The sequence below is a fragment of the Pagrus major genome, chromosome 1 (genome assembly GCF_040436345.1).
Source record: "Pagrus major chromosome 1, Pma_NU_1.0".
Taxonomy (NCBI): Eukaryota; Metazoa; Chordata; class Actinopteri; order Spariformes; family Sparidae; genus Pagrus; species Pagrus major.
This window is the reverse complement of record NC_133215.1, coordinates 13,549,363-13,569,503: the sequence shown is the minus strand read 5'-3', so window position 1 is coordinate 13,569,503 and position 20,141 is coordinate 13,549,363. Positions and strand designations below refer to the sequence as shown.

At 38.8% G+C, this 20,141-nt stretch overlaps 2 protein-coding genes across 9 annotated transcripts in view; both read right to left on the bottom strand.

The window, feature by feature from the left end:
- Positions 1-3,204, bottom strand: part of uso1 (USO1 vesicle transport factor) — a 412,569-nt gene extending 409,365 nt beyond the window's left edge. For 5 of the 6 annotated variants that reach the window (XR_012178785.1, XM_073465577.1, XM_073465590.1 and 2 more), the window contains exons 1-3: positions 2,967-3,193; positions 1,431-1,517; positions 215-279 (exon numbers count right to left, since the gene is read on the bottom strand). Coding sequence is in view for 5 of the 6 variants with exons in the window: in XM_073465577.1 (XP_073321678.1) it covers positions 215-279; positions 1,431-1,517; positions 2,967-3,032 (218 nt within the window). In the remaining variant the exon portion in view is untranslated. Of the gene's footprint in view, positions 1-214; positions 280-1,430; positions 1,518-2,966 lie in introns of all 6 variants that reach the window. The other variant, XM_073465618.1, reaches the window with a different exon arrangement.
- Positions 3,205-8,024: 4,820 nt separating this feature from the next.
- On the bottom strand, positions 8,025-18,122 carry g3bp2a (G3BP stress granule assembly factor 2a). Of its 3 annotated transcripts, none has more exons than XM_073465489.1 (13): positions 17,923-18,122; positions 16,100-16,218; positions 15,927-16,008; positions 15,192-15,365; positions 14,868-14,958; positions 14,632-14,737; positions 14,310-14,490; positions 14,004-14,105; positions 13,006-13,108; positions 12,855-12,914; positions 12,563-12,694; positions 12,342-12,460; positions 8,025-11,282 (listed from the first exon to the last, which is right to left on the bottom strand). In XM_073465489.1, the coding sequence occupies exons 2-13, from the start codon at positions 16,192-16,194 to the stop codon at positions 11,001-11,003; spliced, it is 1,527 nt and encodes a 508-aa protein (XP_073321590.1). In that variant the 5' UTR covers positions 16,195-16,218; positions 17,923-18,122; the 3' UTR covers positions 8,025-11,000. The 3 variants fall into 3 exon arrangements, with proteins under 3 accessions (XP_073321590.1, XP_073321575.1, XP_073321583.1); XM_073465474.1 differs by having other exon boundaries at positions 12,333-12,460; positions 13,006-13,115; positions 14,011-14,105; positions 17,923-18,012; XM_073465482.1 differs by having other exon boundaries at positions 13,006-13,115; positions 14,011-14,105; positions 17,923-18,012.
- Positions 18,123-20,141: the final 2,019 nt, after the last annotated feature.

Here is a 20,141-nt window from a genome sequence, read left to right as displayed (position 1 = left end):
ATATTATAAAAGAGCAACATATCTGGTCTTTCTCTCTTGGGTCTAAAGTCAAGTTGTTTCACTTAGCGTCGTCCCACCTAGGGGGACTACGCCTGGAAAACTTCCGTTGTTTTGGTTTGTGTGTTTTGGATTTTGCGTCGTTGTAGTGTGTTTGCCCTTGTCAGCCACCGCAGATACCAGACCAAACAAAAACACAGACATTACATCAACATACCTGTCGGTTTGCAGTATGTTAATCAAGTGATCCATCGCCTGTGTGCCAACTTCCATGCGATATTTCTACAAAAGATAATAAAGCATGTTTATTTGTGTATCAGCTTTCAACAACAAAGCCATTCAAGTGTTGCATATAAGACATGAAAGGCTATTACAAATTAAATAAACACAAGGTAATATAAAACAACAGGAGTTTGAAAGAGTAAAAGAACTAACAAATACAACCTATAATTGAGAAAACAGGAGCATAACAGTTACAACGTGCTGTCGACGTGCTGCTCAATAACCATCAAATTCAAATTCCTTTATTTTAAAAATAAAGGAATTTCAATCAATGTGGACAACAAAAAAATTAACTTTGTTTTATTAACTTATAAAAAAACAGGAAGTCTGCACATCCATGTCAGTGTTTCTGCCTGGCGCTGACACCAGTGTGTGTTAACGTGCGACCCTGATGCCTCCTAAACCCCTTATTCATGCCTGATCAACTCATTACTCATGGTTGATGGGGCAGCCAGTTACAAAACTATCCATGAACAGAACAACTGGCTTTGAAGAAGTTGATGTCAATGGCAATGATTAGTTCATTTTAAATAGCAGAGTTTGACAAATTAGTGTTTTGTCCATGACAGTGTGGCAGAGGAGAAAAAAATCACATAGGAGAGGAGGGATTTAATTCCACTGCTATTTTCTCTTTTGCCGACAGCTACACCAGTAAATTAAAAAAGGTTAATACACTAAAAAAAAAAAAGTACTGGAAGCATCACTAAAGTTTATCAACAAAAAATCTCTAACCATAAAACACATGATACGTACACTCAATTGTTAGTTTATAATGTCTAGTGAGATAAAAAACCAATAAACAAACAAATGCAGTCATTACAACAGCCCTGCAATAAAATCCAACCTTTAAGAAGGTTATACTGCTCAGTATTTATTGCATTTTGTACTGAGAAGGGATTTAGAAACACTCTCAGTAAAACTTAAAACAAAAGAGTAGAACCACAAACTCCAAAACGAGTTAAACAGTTAAATCACCTCTTCAAAAACATTTTCAACAAAAACTGAACATTAAAACCTTTATGAAGGAAGGATTTTCTGCAGGACTGTTTTATCAGAGTGCATAAGTGATGGCTAGATTTACCAAATAAACTAAGCAGCTGGGTGCATTCTTTACTGCACCTGTTTCCAATAGCTTTGTTTTAATACTTTACCTTAGAGAGCGACTTAAGAGCACGGACAGCATCTCTGCGATCTTCTAGGAGCGTTGAGGAGGCAACGCGGTCACACAACTTCTGGATCTGTTAACAGAGGAAGAGAAGATGTCTTTATCTATATGATTTCATAGTGGGGGGCATTTTGCAGATCAGTGGACCTAATGTTGTCGCATATACTTCAGAGCCTTGGGGTAAACAGTATCATCACAATTTCTTCAAGTCTTGGTCTGAGGAGTCATGAGATAATTGACAGAAAAGGAAGACAACTTTCCTGTTAAGTCTTTTCTCTACTCTTTCTAATCTAAATATTATTTAAATAAAATAAAGAAACAAACACACATTCTTTGGTTCACTTGGTTACATAGTCACAACTGGTACCATATGAAATTGTTTGGATTTAAGGTACCACAAACACTGCGAAACACTGAACTACAGGACAGAATCACAGGCCTAATTTTTTCAGGAAAAAGTTAAGAAACTAGTACTGTTGCAATCAACATCAAACTGTAGAATAGCACAAGAATTAATTGATTATACAGCAAATAAATATAATTTACTAACTCAAAAAACTGGATTAATGTTTAGTTACATCTTTAAATATAAGTCGTATGAAGGATTTTAAAACAAACTATTATGTTTTCTGCAGGGAGGACAAGCTGACTCTCTCAAGAGCCAAAACAGGAATGCCTAGAGACAAAGATCTGATTATGTGGCTATCACGCTCCTGCAAAAAACAGCAGGACCAACTTCCAAATAAAATAACTCTGCACACAATACATACGTATTGCACATAAATACATGCATCTCATATCTTATTTTAATTGTAGATAACACTAGTTTCATACTAGGATTAGACCTGTGAGGATTTACTCCTTTTAAATATTTATTTGCCACTGGAAATTAAATAACCTTGGGTGTTGGGCAACATAAACAACTTGTCACCTTGTACTCTGGGAAATGGTGATTTTTGACATTTACTGGACTTATTCAGTCATTGGGGGAAAAAAACAGCACGTTACTCGATAATGAAAGTAATACTCAATTGCAGACCTAGCAAAGAGGACCTATTTTTATGATGTGCTATAGCTTTGACTGATTTTTATACGTTTCTGGGTTTGAATATTTCCAGCTTCTGTATTGTTGGAGGTGATTTTAATACAGATATTGTAGGAAGGTGTTGATTGAGAGACTGACAGCTGATATTCTTAATGTTTGTTACTATCCGTTTTCTTTCATTCACTCATCGTTCATTTTAGCTACACGTATGGAAAACACGAGATATGTCACAACAGCCCTGCTGCTGACTGACAGGTATGCTACGTTAGCTAATTAGCCTCCTGACTAGCTCGTTGATCTAATTTAGGGAGGCCCCAGTGTCTTAGTATGTCCCTAGGTGTTTTTTATAGAGAAATATAATCCTCAATGTAGAAAAAAAGACACGTTTTATTGGTGACGTGTGTGTGGTCTCAGTTTGTCGGGCACACCGTGGAGGAAATGTAAGCTAGCCGCAGCTAGCCGGGGCTGGTTTCCTACCGTCTCCGCTCCGGACGGCTGCGGCCCGGCTGCCTGCCCACCCATCACTCCTCTGAAGAAGTTCATCTTTACAGACGTCCTCTCGGTGCCGTATTCAAAGAGTGTCTCCCTCTGAAAAACCCCTCAGACTCCCCTCTTAGTGGTCCGTGCAATAACTATGTGAGTTGAAAAAGAAAAAAGGATACACAATGATGTTTTTTTTTACACTGTGTACACTGACTGACCGACCCCGGAACACAAATGTGATAGCACCGCGCATGCGCGCAGACGTGGCGCTACGTGGCTGAGCAGCAGACACGTCATTAGGTTATTTAAAGGGCCAGCAGACCTCATTCATTACTCTGTGTGACGTCACTGATACGAACAGTGAATCTAACTAAGTACATTTACTCAAGTACTGTACTTAAAGGTGCAATATGTAAGAATTTTGGTTGAAGACATTCTAGTATTTTATTTTTAATAAAGGGGCAAAATGTCATTTTCACTTTTCATCTAATAATTTTGGATTTTTTATCTCATAATTATAATTTACCATGGGAATATATGTTGTTTTTTTTATCAATTATGTATGTAAAACTATGATCCTACATTTTCACTGACGTTACATAATAGCAATTCTTTAATTAATGTACTTTTACAGAAATCAGCTCAGTATCAGTTTTGATACCCATATATACATTAACGTAAATATACGTATAATTGACTTTTACTTGTTCTTTTGATAGGTTACTTCAGAACATTTAATATCAGATATTTTAAACTTTCTTCAAGTACTATTCATATGGACATCTTTCACTTTTACCAAAGTAGTATGTCCATTCGATATCTATACTTTTACTTAAGTATGTCTTTTGGGTACTTTTTACAACACTGGTAGTAATTCAAACGCAGTAGTAAATTAGAAATAAAAATGATTAGCAAAAATACTCCATTACTGGTAAATTCTACTTCAGGTGCAGCAAAATGTATTAAAAGTGTCAAAAAGAAAAGTAGCCAATAAACAGCAGACTGTCACTGATATATGAGTATTTCTGATATAAATAGCAGTTAACTTGTCATATTCTGGGTCTTCACTGTTGGTCAGTTTAATCTGTACAAATGCATCCAATTTTATAAACATATCATATGTGTTGTATATTAAATCTTAATCTGAAAACTGTAAAAATTACAATATTTCTGTCAAAATGTAGTATATGAAAGTATAAAGAAACAAAACAAACATGAAAACACAAAAAAGGTACGAGTACCTCCAAAAGCACAACAAAAACAACTTGCAGAACAAGAAAGGGAATTATTTGAGTATTAGGAGACTGATATAATTTAATGTTGTTTATCTATGGTTTTATTTTATCTGTATTGATTTCTTATGTTTTGGTCAGCATTGGTCGATCGGAGTGGGAGTACTGTGTTTTCCTTGTTATTGTTATTACTAACTTACAGAGGGCATGACTTTGGTGTCCTCCCAACCCCATCTGCCTTTTGACTTCTCTAATGTTTGGGTTCACCATAGTTACACAGTTTACTCTAAGCATGTTGTCTGTATCTCTTATTTTTGTGACTCACAGGGCCAAAGCACCGAGCCATGTATCTCCACACCTGAAGAAAAATAAAACAAGCTGATTCACGTAGGCTCAGTAATTAAAGTAATTCTGTTGATAAAGTGATGTTGGGAGTGAAGCAATACTGTTATAAATTAAATTCAAGTCAGGTTATGATACAAACACCTGAGTCATAATAACACAAACAAATAAGGTATTTAAAAAAAGATCCACTCCTTGTTTTAAGTGTCACTGAGGGTCTTCAGGAAACATTTTCTGTCAGCGATGGAACAAACAATGACAGCAGCTCTGATTTTTCTTCTGTGTTTACAAAACACAAGTAAGACGAGTTTCAGCCTTCATTCTTTAAGAAATGATTTAGAAAAGCTTATTGTTTATTGTTTATTAAGGATCCCCTACTGCATAGAGGAAAGATACATTTTCACTGGCTGTCATGATGCGAGGACTGTAGTCTGAGCATCTAAAGCTAGGTCTTGTATGTTGTACATTTTTTGAAGCCATTTGAGGCAAATTTGTGATTTGGGGCTTTATTTGACTTTTCTTCACTAGGCTGATAATTGGATAATTTAGACTGATTGTGATAAATTCATATATTTAATGCTGACTTTTAAGAAAAAAAGTTATTTATTTACTAGAATTGTATTGTTTGCAGCTTTAATACAGCAAGTAGAGCTTAATACTGAAAAAACAAAATCTGCAGAGAAAACAACTGAATTTTGAGCCTCTGAAAAGAAAAAAATGATGATGATGATGACTTTATTTTTTATTTCTCGTCAACTCTTTCTAAGGGATGAGGTCATCAGACTCATGACCTCAAAGTTTCTAAAATCATAGCGACGGGGTTGCATTTAACAAACCTATGAAATAATGAAAAACAATACTTTGTCTTTTCTTCAAGGAGCTCTGCCTGTTAGGAATGACCGTGCCAACTATCAACATAAAGCTTCAGGAAATGAAAAACAAGGTAATGTGTGACAGAAATGAATTTCTTGGCACTACATGAGATTCTCTTGTGGTTGAACTTTAATGCAGTATCATATGTGTATTGCTTATGTTGTAGGGACCTTTGTCAAAGAAAGTGTTGCTGCTCAGACAAGAAATGAAAACCTTCCATGTCAGATTTTTCCTGTCACTAATGATCCTTCGATGGGAATCACCACCACTGCTCCACCTGTAATCTCCACCAGTAAACCACATCATCAGACTATTCCTCCTCCCGCACCTACTGTCATACATCAGAAACCGCCTCCTCTTCCACCTAAAGTATTCTGCCAACGTATTGGTCCTTACTATATTCTCCCACATAATCCAGCCAGTGGGGGGTCTCATGTGTTTGGACAAGGAGGGGGTCAACCTTTTCCACAACCACCTTTTGGAGCGTCTGGCTCCCTCCGACCTCCTCAGTGGTTTTTGGATCTTCTGAGAAGTAAGCACCTCCCTGTAGGCACATTTCCTCAAGGCAACATCAAACCAACAGGAAATGAAAGAGGTTTCCTCTCAGCTGAAAGGTTCGATTCGACATCGAGTAAAATGTCATCTGAGGAGGATAGTGATAGTGACGGGGACTGATTCATGTGACTGCTTATATCTTGTCTTTCAGTCTTAAAGGTGATCTTTCGAGCTTTCTTCATTTCATTTACTGTTACCAAAACACATTGTGTCAGACGGACATGTTGAGTGTATTTCCTTCCTCACAGAACATTTGTTAAGCCGACTTTTCTCCTCCATATTCATTAGTTTACAGTCTAAATACTAAGTATATACGAGTTAATTCTATTTCTTATCTCTTATCTCTTATTATATTGTTTATTTTTTACTTTTTATTATTGTTTAAGTGTGATACTGTCCTTTGGCTGCTGTGACTAAGAAATTTCCCCATTTGCGGGACAAATAAAGGAATTCTGATTTTGATTCTGATTCTTCTTCTTCATCGCCTCTGTTGGTTTAGTTTGAGTGTGTTTCTTGACGTGTTAGCACCGCCTGTAGATCAGTGGAATAATGTGAAACTATTGGCTGAAACGTGCAGCGTGTATCACATAAACACATTGCTCCATGGCGTTTACAATGTTTGTTAAATTCCCAGTGAAGTTTTTTTTTTGTTTCAGTGCACTTCTATCATCATTTCTATTCATATTCTGCCCCCAACTCTGGACATACTGTATATATCTTTGTCATGAGTGTTGGATAACCATATTTGGGAGATTACTGCAAAAAAAAATGAGTGTTTCTGTACAGTACATACAGAATTCTTTTTCTCCCTAATCGGTATCAAGTAGGCCCCAAAAATCAAGTATCTGTCCGGAGACACAACATTCAGAAAGAAGGGTCAAAATGTAATTAAATATAAAGCAGAAAGACATCCTGACGTTTAGTCCCCGCTATGCTACGAAATCACTGGATCCAACTCTTTGGGTTACACAAATCCATATTTTATCTTCCTACCAGGTAAACACCTACATAAATAAAACTCCACACCCTAAATCTACAGATTTAGGGTGTGGAGTTACAGGCTTTTTTCCCTCGAAACCCAAGCTGGGATTTTCTTAATCTTAACAAGAGCCGATAGAGACTTTTCTACCCAAAGTCCAGGGAACTTCTTTCCAAGAAACCAAAGATCCACAGAGATTAGGCAAATTAGTTTGCCGATGTAGGAAAAAGCAACATGAGGCTACAGATTTTTAAAAAATGATGGCTGAAATAAACCGCTAGGCAGTTATGGGCTTAATCGCTAGTTTCAAGCCATCTTCAATACAACACGATGTTCACTTTGTAAATTATGGTCCCATTTAGAGTCAAATAAATGTGCATGAGCGTGGCTATGATCGACAAGTCACTGGCACCGCGAGTTCTCAGTTAGATCAAATCAGGAAATCCTTTAGCAATTCCAACCTCTCTACCAAATGTGTTCACTTCTGGCTCCAAAACACAAAGTTGGCGACAGCCATAATGCCAAACTCGAGGCTTCAAAACGGTAGTCTACAAACCAATGGGTGAAGTCAAGATGGGTTAACACCTGGGAAGAACTCACTAAATATGGCAACAGGTAGGAACACGGGGCAGGTACACACATTATCCTTTACTTCATCCTTCACTTCAACATTACATGGTCGTTTATTTGTCCACGGCGGAATAAATGCCATGAAATTTATAATCCAATAGATGACAGTAAAGTTCAACAGTGACAAAACATAGCAGATATGATGACACCGTGTCATAATCCACATTCAGGGGTACCAGTAACCAGCAGGAGCAGCCGACACGTGTAGTTGCTCAAATTTCAACTCGGGGACAGTGTTTTAATGGGAGACCTGGTACAATTATAAATATATCGAGACATATAAAATGGCGTTTGTAGATTTGGATATCATAGAAGAGTGGACTATGGGCCTTCCCAAAGGTCTGCGCTCTCCGAGTATCTCTCTAGTTTAATCTTGTGTTAGCTTATTTTAATAGTTACATTATTTTTTTACTGAGTAACCTGCAAATATGACAAACGGTATGAGTGGTGCTGATATCAGTAGTTTATTGTATGTTAAGTCCAACACATTCAAAATAGAAAGGAAAAAAGAAAAGAAAAAAAACAAACTAAAAAAAACAAACAAAAAAAAAAATTCTCCACCTGCAACACTTTTGTACTAGCAACAAGTAAAGGGTAAACACAGTAAAATTAAGATGGCAGCCAACTGTTTACCACACCTGCTAAAGCCAAGAAGGTACTTCTATTTCCATTCAAAAAGGACTGGAATGATTCACAATGAGGATCCACTCATTTTCAACCACAGAAAAATAAACTTACATGTTTGTTTGTTTTTTTAATGTGGATCCTTTAAAGTTTGGAAAAAAGGGTTGGTCGTTGAAACCCTCAGTGAAAAAAGAAGAACTATCCAACCCTAAATTTATATGCTCAAACATTTTCACCACCACTACAATGTAAAAGCACAGATTGGTCTGAAAGCATGATGGCTCTTCTTCACCACTCTCTTCAATTGACCATTGCTGTAAAAAGTGTGATTGCAGTCAAGTGCCCATGTTAAGCAATTACCTGACAAATAAACATTCGGGGTAGAGGCACCCATAAGAGCTGTCTGTTAAAAACACTCCAAGACCAAAAGAGCAGTATTTTTTCTGTAATATTAGGTCAAAGGCTGATGGTAACAAATGAAGAGTCTCTCTATTGAAAACTACTCTCACGTCTGAAAATATTTCTTCTCACCTACATGGGGGAGTAGCTGAGCATCACTGTGGAAAACTAAATTAAATTTGCCATGTCCGAGCATTAAATCAAATATTATTTCATGTGGATTACAAGATGAGCACTAATATTTTCTTGTATCATCGCCAGATGAGAAATTTGGAAAGAGGCTTGTGTTCAAACTGACAGATTGTCCCAGAAATGTTGGGAATAGTGCAATACCACCAGACAAGGAAGACCTCATAAGAATATTTGTCCAGAAAAATGCTACATCAATTTCACTTCCCATTTCAGTGCAAGATAACAAAAAAAAAAATAATAAAAAAAAAGGTTAACATCTCATGTTTATGTTTTCCTTTCCAGCTGAAAGCAAAAGGTCTTCCCTCCCTACCGATTGGTAAAAAGAAAACATGCCAGAGGACAAGGAGGAGACAACAAGTATGGCATTCAGACTCGCCTTGAATGGAAAAATAAATGAATATAAGCACAATGAATAATCAGCATATGAAAATACAAATGCATAAACAGCTAGAAAAGTGAGAACAATTATTTGCTAGTCTGCAGGCTGGAACTACGGCCAGCCCACCCGCACAGATCATTACAAAATTGTTGCTGAGAAAAGAACAGTCTGACAACTTCTGAGTCCGGGGATTAACCCGAGTGCTGCCATGAGTCAAAAATGACGGTCAGACTGAAAAGAAAGAATAAACAGTATCTGAATCACATTGTGAGACTTTCCAAACTGAAATCACGGTTGTGCAGAGCTGACATGTTCAACCAAGGACCAAGCACTCCACTGTCACCATCTTTAATGTACCTTTTGTTTTTTCTTTTGGGAGTAGTTCTTCAGATGCACGTCTTAACCATTTAACATCGAACAGAACTTGAGGCACCTATTGTCTCTACAAAACCCAGAACAGACACAATACAAAACAAATGTACAAAACTCACAACAGATCATCTTAGGTAGTAAAACAGTATGGAAAAAAGAAATGCACCTGAAAAACCTAAAATCCTGTGAATACTGCAATTTCTTTCTTTTGTATCTGCTCCCAGAAGACAATAGTTCAAAATGAGCAGCTCTGCATTGGGAGGCGGCGAGCTCCGAACCGCTTTAGTAAGACTGGAAAAGGTGAAATAGAAGGCACCATCATGCTCTTATCAAGTCGAGAGAGAAATTAAATTATACACAGAAAACCAAACATACAGTAAACTATGATTTTTGCTGTACATTTATTCTGTTACTCTGCACTTAAGACAGGAAGGGAGGGAAGAGGGGAGGGAGGCGTCGTCCATCCCGGTTTTTGCGGTCTAGCTGGCAGGGAAAAACATGAAGAAAATCAAACTTTGAAAAAGAAAAACAGAGCGAGCAGCCATCGTTACCACCACTCTTCTATTGTTCAACTTTGTTTCTTGTTTATCCTTTGTCCCCCCACTCATTTGGTGAAAGTCCAGGATTTGAGCTTTTTCTTAATGTGATTTATAAATGAGGAAAAATATAATGTAGATTTGCTTGTCATCTTGTCCATCCAGCAGTAATTGAAGCGTAGTTTTGGGTCAAAAGTGAGAAAAGTACATTGGTCACAGCAGACAGGCTGTAAGCGAGGCCTGCCCCGTTAAGTCGTATCGCTTTGAGACAAAACACGTCTCTCCAGCTGCGTTCCGAGCGTGGATGTCAATGTAATACGACAAAAGTACCCATTAGTGCATATTGATGAGTGCATTATGCAATTTTGAAGCAGTGGTCTCTCAAAAGGAAAAAAGTAAAAGGCAAGCTTTTCCCCTGGAACTGCACAAATTTTGCATCTCACTCTTCCGACAGTAACGGGCAGAAAACTACCATATAAAATGTGCAATAGAGGGATTTCGTGAAGCAGCGCCCCAGTTAAGTCAAGGCATATAATCTCTTTTCCAAATGATGGGCTGTACTGTCGTAGTTAAAAGTCTTATCAGTCCCTCCTAATGTGGCAGATTACTCCTGGTTGGTTTGCCTTTTTTCACGAATTTACAAATTAAAGTTTGTGACTTCTTGAGATACCCGAAAAGGATGCTCAGCTCACAACTAATAAGCGAAATTTTTTTGTTTGCTTATTCTGTTTTGTCTATTTCACAAACAAATGGTTGACAGGCTGTGTCACATTCCAAAGCAAAGAGGGAACAAAAAATAAAAAATAAAACAAAAAACAAATATATACGTTTATACATGAAGATTTCTTTTCGTTAACGAGAACGGTTGAAGATGAAGAACACGGTACTACTTCCACACTGCAGGTGGTGCTCTTCTCAGCGACGCTGGGTCGTGAAGCGACCCTCTCCCTGGCCTCCAGAGCCGCGTCCGGAGCCCATGCCAGGTTTGGGGGCCATGCCGCCTCGAGGTGGTGGTCCCCTCCCGTCGCGTTCACGCATCATTCCGCTTCCCACGATGCCTCGCGAACCGCCAGGGCCTCTATCGTTGCGCCTCATGTCCCGACGCTCATCTCCTCCACCGCGGGTCTCTCGTTCACGCACCGCCCTCGTCTTCTTCTCCTCCACATTCAGACGCACCTCACCTCGGAACATGATGGGCTGCAGGGAGAAAAGCAATGTCACTACGGAAGAAACCAGGACTGAATATTTCCCCGTTCCATTTCACAACCCACATCATTCACTGGTTTGCACACAAGTTTGTTGATCTGTTCCAGACTATGTAAGCACTGTTCTGTGTCACATTGGTCTGACCTGACAAGTTCTGTGTCCCTGCCAGTGAAACAATTTTTATCTCTGAGGTTGTGTTCAGACCGACTCCAGCCCTGTATGAAAAAAATGCAGCCCCCTCGTTCGTTTGAGTGAGGCCAGTCTGGTGTTGCAGTTGGGGTGCCAACACAGGCAATAAAAGTTTGTAACATCATACAGCAAGTTGCATTGTTCAGTCCCATGCATGCAAGCACACCATCCTGGTGGATTACTCTGTAACATCAGTGAAGTGTTTCTACCGTTTACCTCGAGCTCATTGGAACAAAAGATGAACCGATTGCTGTTGTGTTACATTTCCAGAGTTGTAAAATCCTGTCAAAGTATTATAAGCCTCCAAACTAGGAGGACAAGGATCTGTTACTCAAACTGGATTTTCTTGTCTCAGAATACCTGAAGCGACACGTGTACGACTGCCCATCCAGATATAGATAAATGTCGTGCAAAGGCTGATTACACCAGAGTGAAAAATATTCAAGTTAAAAAACTTTCTACATTTTACAGTCTCATTGTGCCAATCTACTGTTTTTGGGGAAAGTTTGTCTCGTCTTGCCATTTGTTGAGCCCTCAAACTGCACTTCTGGATTCATATTTTATTTCATCTGCACCTGTTGCAACACGGCAATGCAGCTCCTTGTATCTTTTTTTTGTTTTTTAACTCAATGTTAGTCTGAACACAGCCTCAGATATCCATTTGCAAACTTGAAATGTTACTGACATGACAATGGGAAACAAACACACCGGTATATTTATAATGGCATAAATATGACTGCGTGGAGTTTATGACGAATGTGTCAGATTCAGGGTCTGACTAATTGTAGAAATGTGTGTCACCAAACCATCACCAAAAGAATGAAAGTGGGTAATGAAAATATCAATACATGCCCCGTCTACCTTGGCCCCCAGGATTTTTTGCACAGGATCAGAGTCGTCAAAGACCACGAATCCAAAGTTGGGCAGCTTCCCACCAACGCCCTTGGTGTTGATCCGTAGCTCCACAACGTTTCCATATGCTGTACGAATAAAAAGACATTATTTAATCTAACTATTTCTATTCACCCCATGCATGATTTTTGCAGGACGTGGAGTAAGTGTTGCTTTTCAAGGAAACATACTCATGAAGAACTCTTTGAGCTCGCTCTCATCGATGTCATGTGGGAGGTTGCCAACAAAAAGCTGGTGGCTGTCTGGATAGCGAGGATTTCGCCTGCTGTCCATGTCACCAGACTCAGAATCTCCCCTGCCACCTGCACGTCAGAACAACAGGCAGAAAAACACCAGATCAGCTCACATGAATCATCTGCATCACAGTAAAATTCTGGCATGATGAACGCCAAACTTATGCAACAAGTAAGAAGATAATGACTGAATGTTGTTGGTCAGTAATCAAAGAATGATCGTGGGTACCTTTGTTAACAAAACTCAAGTGTGGTTTTCCTGTTTGTGACTCCGAAGATGCAACACCATCTAATAGTGACAGAGACATTCAAGGCGTCAGAATAAACAAAACAAAAGAAGGTAAGAAATCTTTATTCTGGGGAATGAGTGTTGGCATTACCAGGTCTGGGACCCCGAGGAGCGAATGCCGGTCTGTCGCGTGTGCGCTGGTCTCTGGGCCGAAGAGGTGCTGTCTGTGTCTCCGGCTTGGCTTCAGCTCTGGGCTGTGAGGTGGAGGAGTGTGACACAAAAAATGAGCCAGACTTCCTTTTTATTAATGCTTTTACTCAGTGCTCCAGAGACTAGTTAAAGTGACCTCGTCTGACCTGGTTATGATTTAATTTCAAGTCTCTCAAGTCACTCTGCTGCTTTAACTTAACCATTTTTTGTTGTTTTTGTCCCCCCAACTTTTCAACGAGACCTTATGTTAGACTATAGAAAGAAATCGAATGTTTTAGTCTGAGTGGCAACACAACATTTTAATATGATCTATGCATGCAATGAAATAAAGTACTTGTTTTTGGTATTTAATTCACTTGTTTAAGTGAAAACAGACATGGCTATCTGGTTATTTTCATTTATCTTAATTAAGCTAATGCTCTTTCTTAATATTCTTTGTAGAGCTAAACCCCATCTAAACTGCTGTACAAATAATCCATTTAAAGTCTGAGGAAGTCTTGAAATAATTAGATTTGATGGAATAAAGTACGTGAGCATCAACATGCTTTCACAAAGTCCTTGCAAAGGGAAATACCTTCTTCCAGACATAATTAAATAAAAAGACTGTCAACACAACAATCCTATTCAGAAAACCCACCCCTGCCTGATAGACCTGGACAGTGAATTTTCTTTATTAAAGGGCTTTTTATTTCTACTGGGACTCGTTGGAAACTCTACTGTTACTAAACACAACACAATTGAAGAGGCATTGGACGAAATTAACCAGTCAAAGAGTGCCCCTCACACAAACCTCCATTTCTACTGCTGCTGGTAACCACTGTCAGGTCTTTATGAACATTGTGGTAGACTCTTATATAGTGACACATTTCTAGTGTACTCTTATTATCAGAAAAGTCTAATTTTTTAATGCAAATTTCATATCCAGTGGTAGTTGGTTACCTGTGAGCTTGGAGCTTTAACAACATGGGGTGAGATCCCAGAGGAGGCGACTGTGCCAGAAGGAGGCAGGTTTTTACTGGTCACCGAGGCCCATGAGAAAGTCTGTAAAATATTGAACAAAAATGAACTCTGTGTGAGAGCAAATCTTCAAGTTGCACCCACGGCTTTTTTTTTTTTTTAATGTGTTATGTTAGCATACTTGATAGATCAAAACAAAGGGCACAAAGGAGAGACTCTGAGCGAGGAGATTACGCCCCTCATAATCAAATACAAGAGAAGTACACAACAGAGACACATCAGTCTTACCTTGGGGGGCTCCTGGGTGTTAGGTGGAGACTCCACAGGGACCGGTGAAGGTGCCTTCTCCTCCATCTCTTCAAGAACCTTCTCATCTGCTTCAGGCTTTATCTCCTCTACTTTGGGCTCTGGTTCAGGCTCTGGCTCGGGTTCTTGGGCTGGCTCCTCCATGGGCTCCTCTACTCCATTACTACAGAGCATAAATCAGCAGGCCGTCACTTACACAGAAGTTTAAAAGGCAAAATCATTCATGATTTTTTTTTTTTTTTTTTTTAAAAGGACAAAACACACTAATATATAAAGCTGAGGTTAAGATGAAGTTTTAGCATACGTGACAGGGTGAGGTTCGTAGTAGGTGGTGCTGTTGGGGCTTTCCTGAAGTGGCTCAGGGGAAGGCTGCCTCTCCTCTGGCTCCTCTTCAACTTCCTCCTCTGATTCTAAGAGAGAAAAAGAAAATAAACAAATTGAGAGGTTATTTCCCCTAGCAGCCCCACCTTTTACCATGAAAACATAACCTAAAAACTTGCATTTTAAAATAATATTTTTGGATATTTGTGAACATCTTACCCTCATCAAGCTCAGCCTCAGAGTCTCCAAAAACCTCATCCTCGTAACGGAAGATGTCATTGTGGACGTAGAACTTGTTTGCCACTGAACCCTAAGAAGATTTGTCATGCAAACAAAGAAAATTCAGCGCTCAAGAGTGTCCATTTTAAAATTCAAAGCCTACCACAATTTATCCTTTTTTCTTTTCAAGCAAGCCAATAAAATGTCCCCAACTTCTTTTTAGTTAACAACACAGACATACATCTCAGGGCATAATCATGTGTTACTGTTGTTATTACTCAAAAATAATGTCTGTTAACAGTACTGTAAGGTGGAGGTACTCACCTCTGGAGCAAGCACAAAAGTTTGCATGAACTTCCTCATGGGCTGACCATTGTTGGAAAGTTCTCCAAGGACCTGCACCACCACTCCGTCGCTCAGTGTGGCGTGGGCATCCACATGCCTGATCTTTGTGTGGCATTCACTGAACTGCAGGGACATAACCTTCTTGTGGATTTCCTAGGGGACGCAGACACAAGAAAATAACCATTTAATTGATAATGATCACATTTTCATGCTACTGTTGACTGGATCCTTCAACTACCAGCACAAAACCAATCATACCATTGAAAAAAAAAACATATTTTTACTTCCAGCAAACTTTTGATGACATGTTACAAAACTTAAATTAGAAAATCTCTTTCCCATTTGCTTCAATTTGTTGGCAGTTAGCCTAAATCTGAGGTCAGCCAGTGTGTGGTTTACTTTCACTTTCATTACTCAGCTTTGCCTTGAAAGCAGGGTAATAATTTCATATCTGACACCATTTTGCTCAGACTCAAACAACAGAAATACTGATACATGGAAGCATGAGGCATCAAGTTTTATACAATGCAAGAACCACGTCAACAATGTTTCCTCCTATGTTTATTCCTTCCTCGAACGCTGTCAATGATAAATTTTGTGCCATGTTCGATTTAGTTAAAATGATTACTTCTTCATCAGCACTGTAAATATTACCAGACACCTACTTTACAGTATTTTCAATGTGAATCTTCATTATTGATCCATAACACTTACCGCTTGCCCATACACTGCTTCCGCCAGCTTTCCACTTGCGTCAAGTCCTCCATGAACATAGGAAGAATTCCTCCCATAAAACCTGAGTGGCACAAGAATATGACAGTTAATTAATCAGAGTGTTACAAACACCTACACATTTTGTGTGTAATTCAAAACATTTGGGTAATTACCTGTGCAGGAAATCTGGTGCCTTGTTTAAGAGTGTGTAATACTGCCTCACAAACTCCCGCCCTACAAGCAGGGGACTTGGCTTCTCCATCACCATTTCTTTGGTAAACAATATTAAGTGCTGGAAGAAGAAGATAAACAAAGATTTAATTGTAAACATTTATCTAAAAGAAGGAGTTAACATACATGAATACACCACTAGTCAGTTGGCAATTTATTAAGTAAGTTTAACTTAAAAAAATAATAAAAATCTGAGCATTTTAACTTTCATAAAGGTTGGATTTGTTGTACAACTTCTGTGTTCAGCTGCATTTATTTAGGTTAGACACACCTAATGAATCAGTAACTGAGTGCAGGAGACGGTGACTGAATTGTTTGAAGTCTTGACATTATAAGGAAGTCCACATTAGTACACATTAACCTTTACTGTGCCTAAGGTAAACAACACAGATGTGTCTGAGCAGGAAGTACACGAAGGGCAAAATCTGAATCAGTCTGATGGACCCTTTCGCCAGGACAACGTTTCACTTTCTTTGTCTCTTGGGGCCAATGTTTTCTCTGACCCACATCAATCCCATGGCAGGCGTACGACAGCTGACTGTTTAGCTAGCTGGCTAACACACAAGCTAACATGCAACTGCGCCATCACGTTCATCCAATGAGACAAAGAGGGAAACCGGCAGAAGATAAAAAGGGAAGCGACTGGTGCAGGTGTTCAATTTAGGCAGCTGAGAAAACTAACTTAACTACAATTAAATCCTTCCCTTAAAAGTATCAACCACATACATGTGTTACACACATCTGTACGTCCCTTTCTAGATAAGTGGCCTACTGTACGAGTTGGGCCTTTCATCTCTATGCTAACAACATTTTGCCAGTTCTCACATTTGTCGCAGGTTCATTAGCCATGTATCTTGACAGATTGAGTATTTGCATCATGTTTTCCTATTCTAGTCATTTCAGGAGCACTGTACGACTACAGTTTCACCTAAGTCAACATTATATATGCTGTAAAAACAACAGAAGGAATATTAATTGGAAACTACCGGCCTCCCCGCTGTCATCTTCAATGGCTAACGCTAGCCCGGCATACAGGAAAGCAACGCCAAGCTTGCGACATGGTTAGTTAGCTAGCTAACACTAGCTCTAGCTAACTTGTGGCGTCGTCGTTTTTCCTTCAGCCGGTGGTCATTTTAGCAATGTGCGGGAGGAGCATATTTCATGATTAAACAGAGGTGTTTCGGTAAACACAGAAATACGGACAACTGTCAGTATTTTACTTTGCTTTGAGTTCACGCGGACAGCTCTCAAGCTGATACCAAACGAGGAAAACCATGAAGCCGACATAACGTTGAGCTAGTGATAGCCATTGTAGTGCACCAATAAAGTATGTCCATGTTTCCCCAATGGGGGTCCGAAACTGACAGCACCAACTACTATTATACAATTGATTGTACCGCAATCGTTACACACTGCAGGCAATATAAACCCTTTCTCAAACTTTAAAACAAATTACTCCCAACTTACACTGTCTAACAGCATTCAATGAAACAACTTCAGTGCTATGCTAGCTCAAAGAAAACAAAGGAAGCCCGATTTGACAAATTCAGTTGATGCGCATCATTTTTTTGCCTGCATAGCTAAAACGGGCTATTTGTACAGTAGCGACACACCAAGCTGGCAACTTTGAATGGTTACTGTCTGTCTGTCGCGTTGTCGTGGTTTTTCACTAGACAATGCGGCTAACGGTTAGCTAGCTGGTACGTACTACGTTAGCTTGTCAGTCGTTTGATAGCTAACTTAGCTTGGAGGAAGGCTAACTTACCTTATGAAAGACCTATCTATGTAGACAGAATTATTTGTAATAAATAACTACGAGTTGGCGACTGCAAACTGTTCTGAAATACAAAGTACTCCAGGTGTGTGTTATAATATCCCCCACGCTCTACTATCTAATAGTTTATGATCTCTGCTGTACCAGAGATTGAAAATTTAAAGTGATAGCTTCTATTTATTGTTTTACCCCTGCAATCTGGGGCAGGGAACCCCCATCACAAAGAATCAGCCAATGGACTGTTTACACTAGGCAACATAAATTATGACGCAAAACAAATAACTCCGCCCCCTCAACTTTCTACTATTGCTCTCCTGACACCATTGAGTTGACTGGAAACAGTGTTTGATGATAACCACTGTCATGTTTTCTTGCATTGTACTTCTAATTATTCTAGTAGTAAAATAAATCTGCTGATTGTACACGTGCAGATACGTTCGCTCAACATGAGAGGTTACAGACAGTAAAAATAGTTGCATAATGTCATAGGTGGAATAGCCGATGTCATCGGGGTCAACTCAGCCTGCGTTACAACCTCATAGTATGGGATTTGAAAGGAGTCCCATAAAAATAACAGGTTTTGCTCACTGTGATCATATTGCACTTTCGATGTAAGTGATGTGGGACGAAATCCCTCCAGTCCCTTCTCCGAGTAAAAAGGTAGTAGTAAAATGTCAGTATGAAGTCGTTAGATATGAGCATCAGTCAAATGAAGTGGACAGCTTACAAAGTTACAGTCTTTGTAGTGCCAAATTCATTTTTTGTGCTTCCCTGGACAGTGTTAACTCACTGAACTGCAGTGGGAGGACACTAACAAAGTAAAAAAATGAATGTTTGCCACTAGCTCAGCTTGAAATACAACATATGCCTTTTATGCCATCATCTAATGAAAACACATAGTGTCATTTGTGTTTTATTTAACTAACAAGTTTAGTGTTAATCAGCAGATTGAGTTTCTTGTCTTTTCAAAATTAAAGCTCAAACACAGAGTTCCCTGAGGAGGCTAATTTAATATAGGGAAAAATATCTTGTAATGTGAACTTTATGATATTAACTTGGTGTTGAATGCAAGCTATAAATGTCACTTACATGTGGTATACGGTTTTGTGTGTGATTGTTATTTAACAAAACAGAGACACTGGCACACAAATGTCAAGCTGTATTTGTCATCTCACCTCTTAAATGACCATTGCATCAGTTTATCTTCCACCAGTCTCCCAGATCAGCTGCTAGAGACTTTTTCTAAAGACAAACACAAGGGATAAGTCGGTCATACAGTGAAATATGACTCTCCTTATTAAACTATCTCTCAGAACAAGTCTATATTAGCCTAAATCAGAGCTGCTTTCAAGTCTCAACGCTGCAATAAATGACAAAAATAATCCCAAAGTTGTCACCTAAAACAAATGACCAGTTTTATAGATAGCACACTCAGCAGGCAGATTTCTGTAATATAACAATAATAATCATGTGAAACATCACTTCTCCCAAGAGAAGGTCACAGTGAGGGATCAGCTGGACAAGAACTGTTGTGTCAAACAAGGACTGTGCTTTGATACTAATTTACATACATTCAACAATGGGGATGCATTCCTGTTACTTTTGGTGGGTTTGCCACTGGTGTAGGGCCAGCTTAAAGAAATAAATGTGGATATTGAGCACCACCAAGTGGTCAAACGAGCTTTGTGTCTTATACTTTGGTAAAGCAGACACACGTGCCATCATTCTGGTAACAGAAAAAGGTGTGATAACAAAAGCATCGGTCAGTTTATATATTTAGCTGGTCTGATGAGTCAAATCTGAGAAAAATCCAATATAATCTGATAATTAAATTACCTTGGCTAATAATGTGATTAGGCCTTTATATTTTCTATGAACAGGTTGTCTTTGATAACAATTACAATTTTAGAAGTATTGTTAATTATTGTTATTATTATTATTGTTATTATTATTATTATTATTATTAGGCCTGTTAGTGTTATTAACAATGTTGTGACAGTCTGAAAATAGGAGAGGCCAGCACTTTCATTTTGGAGATTATATGCTTCATTCAGAAATAAGTTTCAAACTAGTCCTTTTTAAAGGTGCAGTATGTACAATTTGCCACCTGTTGAATTCATACAAATAGGGGGCAGCATATCACCAGGGTAACCGCTAACTGCTGCTAACTATAACTGTCGTTAGTTAGCTAGGGCTCGTGACCACATAGC

Bases quoted from the DNA above. Each gene is read 5' to 3' on its own strand.
- g3bp2a (XM_073465474.1), bottom strand. From the start codon at position 16,194: ATGGTGATGGAGAAGCCAAGTCCCCTGCTTGTAGGGCGGGAGTTTGTG. The intron at 14,491-14,631 runs GTATGCTAAAAC...TATGCTCTGTAG, and splicing joins TACGAACCTCACCCTGTCAC to TAATGGAGTAGAGGAGCCCA. The intron at 14,106-14,309 runs GTAAGACTGATG...AATATTTTACAG, and splicing joins ACACCCAGGAGCCCCCCAAG to ACTTTCTCATGGGCCTCGGT.